Source organism: Carcharhinus amblyrhynchos, chromosome 11 (genome assembly GCF_965287045.1).
Source record: "Carcharhinus amblyrhynchos chromosome 11, sCarAmb.v2.hapA, whole genome shotgun sequence".
NCBI lineage: Eukaryota > Metazoa > Chordata > Chondrichthyes > Carcharhiniformes > Carcharhinidae > Carcharhinus > Carcharhinus amblyrhynchos.
In genome coordinates, this window is record NC_137334.1 from 93,240,188 (window position 1) to 93,245,136 (window position 4,949).

At 51.4% G+C, this 4,949-nt stretch overlaps 1 protein-coding gene across 1 annotated transcript in view; it reads left to right on the forward strand.

Moving 5' to 3' along the window:
* The window catches only part of spega (striated muscle enriched protein kinase a), a 363,062-nt gene extending 358,423 nt beyond the window's left edge, over positions 1 to 4,639 (forward strand). Inside the window, 2 exon segments of the mRNA XM_080199291.1 lie at positions 2,157 to 2,306; positions 4,404 to 4,639. Of these exon segments, the coding sequence (XP_080055417.1) occupies positions 2,157 to 2,306; positions 4,404 to 4,632 (379 nt within the window). The 3' untranslated portion in view covers positions 4,633 to 4,639.
* Positions 4,640 to 4,949: the final 310 nt, after the last annotated feature.

Genomic DNA, 4,949 nt, shown 5'->3' on the forward strand with positions numbered 1-4,949 from the left:
TGGATTGGGGGCTACATTCGTGACCTTTTGTAGTTTCTTGCGGTCTTGGGCAGAGCAGGAGCCCAGACCGAGCTGTGATACAACCAGAAAGAATGCTTTCTACGGGGCATCTGTAAAAGTTGGTGAGAGTTGTAGCAAATTTGCCAAATGGTATCCCCACACCAAACCCCAGATGTCTACAAGTCAGAGACGGGGTGTCCCAATGTGAAGAGGAATGTGTTTGTGTTGAACACTGTCCTATATTTCACCAGTTCCATCAGTCAGCTTCTGGTCTCATTCACTTCATCAACGCCAGACTCGAGGCCTCCCTCTGGGAGCCCCCACTCGGGGCAGCTTGTGAGGCAATCTGCAATGTGACTCTCTCCTCAACCCTGCTCCTTCCAAGATGTTCTGCTCCCTGCAATTCCTATTTTCCAATTGGAGGGAAGCCAGGAGCTGGAGGAGGAGTCGGAGATTCAGGGTTCCGGGTACAGAAACTCACCAAGATTCCATCGACAACACCTTCCAAACCTGGAACTTCTACTGTCCAGAAGGACAGGAGCAGCAGATACCTGGGAACACCACCGGGAGGTTCCCCTCCAAGTCACTCACCATCCTGACTGGAAATATATTGGCTGTTCCTTCGCAGACGCTGGGTGAAAATCCTGGAATTCCCTGCATCCATTCAGCCCCTTGATTCTGCTCCGCTATTCAATACTATCCCATCTGAACTTCTGCCTCTACACCACATTCCTGCCCAGTCCCCAAATCCTGTGAGTCACGAGGAACTGGAAATTTATTTATCCCAGCTCAAAATATTCCCGGCAGAGGGGGAATCCCCAACTGTCCGGGTCAGAGATTCCAAAGATTCACAAGAATCTGAATGAAGAGATGTCCCCTCCTCTCAGCACCTCGATATTGATCCCTTATCCTGAGACTGTGTCCCTGCGTCTGCATTCCAGGGGAACCAATCTCTCAGTTTCCAGCACAGAGGTATGGACTCAATGGGCCGAATGGCCTCCTACCCTGCCCCAATGACTCTAACAAGGATGAGGCACTGGAAGATTCTCAATCTGCCAGGGTACAGGGTGACTGCACGCCCCAGTGGTTGTAAGCAGCAGAGTGATGTGATGTGTCTCATGGGATCCGTGTTCCTTCCCTGTTGCTGGGTCAAAATCCTGGAACTCCCTCCCTATCAGCACTGTGGGTGTACCTACCCCACATAGACTGCAGTGAGTTTACGAAGGCAGCTCAGCACCACCTTCTCAAGGGACAATGGGGAATGGACAATAAATGCTGGACTAAACGGTGACACACGCATCTTATAAATGAATTGAAACAATGAGTTTTCACAATCCAGTGTGAGTGATTGGTGACGAAGGAAATTTGGCATGTCAGCTTCAATTCTCACCAACTTTTACAGATGCCCCATAGAAAGCATTCTTTCTGGTTGTATCACAGCTCGGTCTGGGCTCCTGCTCTGCCCAAGACCGCAAAGAAACTACAAAAGGTCATGAATGTAGCCCCAATCCATCACACAAACCAGCCTCCCATCCATTGACTCTGTCTACACTTCCCGCTGCCTCGGGGAAAAGCAGCCAGCAAAATTAAGGACCCCGTGCACCCCGGACATTCTCTCTTCCACCTTCTTCCATCGGGAAAAAGATACAAAAGTCTGAGGTCCCGTACCAACTGAATCAAGAGCAGCTTCTTCCCTGCTGCTGTCAGACTTTCGAATGGACCTACCTCGCATTGAGTTGATCTTTCTCTACACCCTAGCTATGACTGTTCTGTATAACCACTCTTCACGCTCTCCTTTCCTTCTCTATGAACGGTATGTTTTGTCTGTGTAGCGCACAAGAAACAACACTTTTCACTCTATGTTAATACATGTGACAATAATAAATCAAATGAAGTGGGGGGGCGGTGGTGATGGTGAGCAGAGGGGCAAGAAAGGAGTAAGGGCCAGGATGTGTTTCCCTGCAATGGGGGGGATTTCAGACAAGTGCCAGTGGAAACGTACCCAGTGTGAGGCAGCACCTTCCGGTGGGACACAGGCTCGGGGTAAGACTGAATTGAGTGTAATATTTAACCACAGTCACTGGAGCGTTGGTACCGGTTCAGAGCAGTGCTGAGATGGTCTGGAGTTTAGTGACCTTCCTGTCACCTTCTTCCAGGCTGAGTGGGCGATCACCGTTTGCCTCACCAGACACGGCGGAGATGGAGAACAAGATTAAATCAGCACAATTCGACCTCACCAAGTGCTACCCCAACGCATCGCAGAATGCTGCACTCTTCCTCAAGCGGGTGCTCTGCATGTTCCCAGCGTAAGTATCATCAGAGGGGGTGTCCAGCCAGGGAACTGGGTCAGCACAGGGTTAGATACAGAGTAAAGCTCCCTCTACACTGTCCCCATCAAACACTCCCAGGACAGGTACAGCACGGGGTTAGATACAGAGTAAAGCTCCCTCTACACTGTCCCCCATCAAACACTCCCAGGACAGGTACAGCACTGGGTTAGATACAGAGTAAATCTCCCTCTACACTGTCCCCCATCAAACACTCCCAGGACAGGTACAGCACGGGGTTAGATACAGAGTAAAGCTCCCTCTACACTGTCCCCCATCAAACACTCCCAGGACAGGTACAGCACGGGGTTAGATACAGAGTAAATCTCCCTCTACACTGTCCCCATCAAACACTCCCAGGACAGGTACAGCACGGGGTTAGATACAGAGTAAATCTCCCTCTACACTGTTACCCCATCAAACACTCCCAGGACAGGTACAGCACGGGGTTAAATACATATTATCATTGCATAGTTCTTTAGATTTGTTAAACCTAGATCTGTTAATTACCTCCTGAAATGACCTTCCCTACCGCTGTTCGTGGCAGGTGTGAACGATCGAGTTTGAATCTTGGAATCTCTACAGTGCAGAATAAGGTCATCCAGCCCATCGAGTCTTGCTGACCACAATCCCGCTCAGGCCCTATCTCCATAATGCCACATATTTACCCTGCCAATCCCTCTAACCCTGAAATCCCAGGAACTGAGGGAGAATTTAGCATGGCCAATCTACCGAACCTGCAATTCTTTCGGACTGTGGGAGGAAACCGGAGGAAACCCACACCGATACAGGGCGAACGTGCCAACTCCACACAGACAGTGACCCAAGCCGGGAATCGATCCCGGGTTCCTGGCACTGTGAGGCAGCCGTGCTAACCACTGTGCCAACGTGTGTTTTTAGCTGCAAGTTTGCACAAATCTGAAACTCTGTCCCACCCAGCAAAACTGGGGGTGGGGGTGCAGTTAAAAAAATTCCCAACCTGCGATCAGTCAGTGGGCCGAGTATATTAAGGGGTCCGGGGCTAGCGTGGGGGTTAAGACGGAATCTGATCGAATAACAGGAAAAGCTCAAAGGGCTGAATGGACTCATCCTGTTCCTGATGCCATCATCGCCACCTCCCCACCCAATGCCCTCGCCCACGTTCCTCACTGTGTCTGGGATCCAGGGCAAACCTGTGGGCAGCATGGTGGCACAGTGGGTTAGCACTGCTACCTCACAGCTCCAGAGACCTGGGTTCGATCCCCAGCTCGGGTCACTGTCTGTGTGGAGTTTGCACATTCTCCCCATGTCTGCGTGGGTTTCCTCCCACAGTCTGAGAAAGTGCGGGTTAGGTTGATTGGCCGTGCTAAAATTGCCCCTTAGTGTCCTGAGATGTGTAGTTAGAGGGATTAGTGGGTGTGGGAGTGGGAGGGATAATGGGAGTTGAATCCCAAGATTAGCCATGCTGGGATAGAACGGCAGAGCAGGCTCGATGGGCTGAATGGTCTTCTCTAGCTCCTGGTTAGAATCGTAGAAAAACTACAGCACAAACAGGCCCTTCGGCCCACATTGCACCAATCATATCCCTACCTACTAGGCTTACCTTTAACTCTCAATCCCATTAAACCCCATATACTCATCCAGAAGCCTTTTAAAAGACCCCAGCGAGTTCGCCTCCACCACCGATTGCAGCCGATTCCACTCACTCACCACCCTCTGAGTGAAAAACTTGCCCCTGACATCTCCTCTGTATCTACTCCCCAGCACCTTAAACCCTGTGTCCTCTCGTAGTGACCATTTCAGCCCTGGGAAATAGCCTCTGAGAATCCACCCGATCTATACCTCTCAACATCTTATAAACCTCTATCAGGTCGCCTCTCAACCTTCGTCTCTCCAGGGAGAACAGTCCAAGCTCCCTCAACCTATCCTCATAAGGCATGCCTCCCAATCCAGGCAACATCCCTGTAAATCTCCTCTGCACCCTCTCAATAGCCTCCACATCCTTCCTGTAGTGAGGTTCTCATTTATTACACAAGTCTAAGTGTACAATCCTTCCTGTAACGTGGTTCTCACGCTGTTTCTCTCGCATTGCTCCAGGACTCGGCCGACTGTGAGGGAATGCCACGCCAACCCCTGGCTGCAGGATAACTACCTGATGAAGCTTCGCCGACAGACTCTGACCTTCACCACCACCCGGCTGAAGGAGTTCCTGGTCCACCACCAGAGGAAGCGCTCCGAGTCTCTCACCAAGCACCGGGTCCTCCTGCGTTCCTATAGCGCCACCACCCAGCCCGGTATCCCCAGCACCACCTCAGGAAACCAGTGACCCGCTCCCCCCCACCCCCCCACCACCGACTCCTTCCCCCCATCCTACCCCACCCCACCCCAGCACCGAGGAGGGGGCGGGTGAGACGAGGAACCCGAGGGGAACATTCCAGTCACACCTACATCGATAACACTCGGCACTGACCTCCCGAGGGAGAAAGCTCCTTTCGCTCAGAACCTAATGTCGACAATGACAAACAAAGTGACATAAATCAGCCTGGCAGAGAGAGATTTGATTTAAACGTATTTATTTTGTGCCATTAGGCTGTACGGTTTCGCCCAGTCACAGAGGACACCTCCCCTGGACTGCTAGCAACA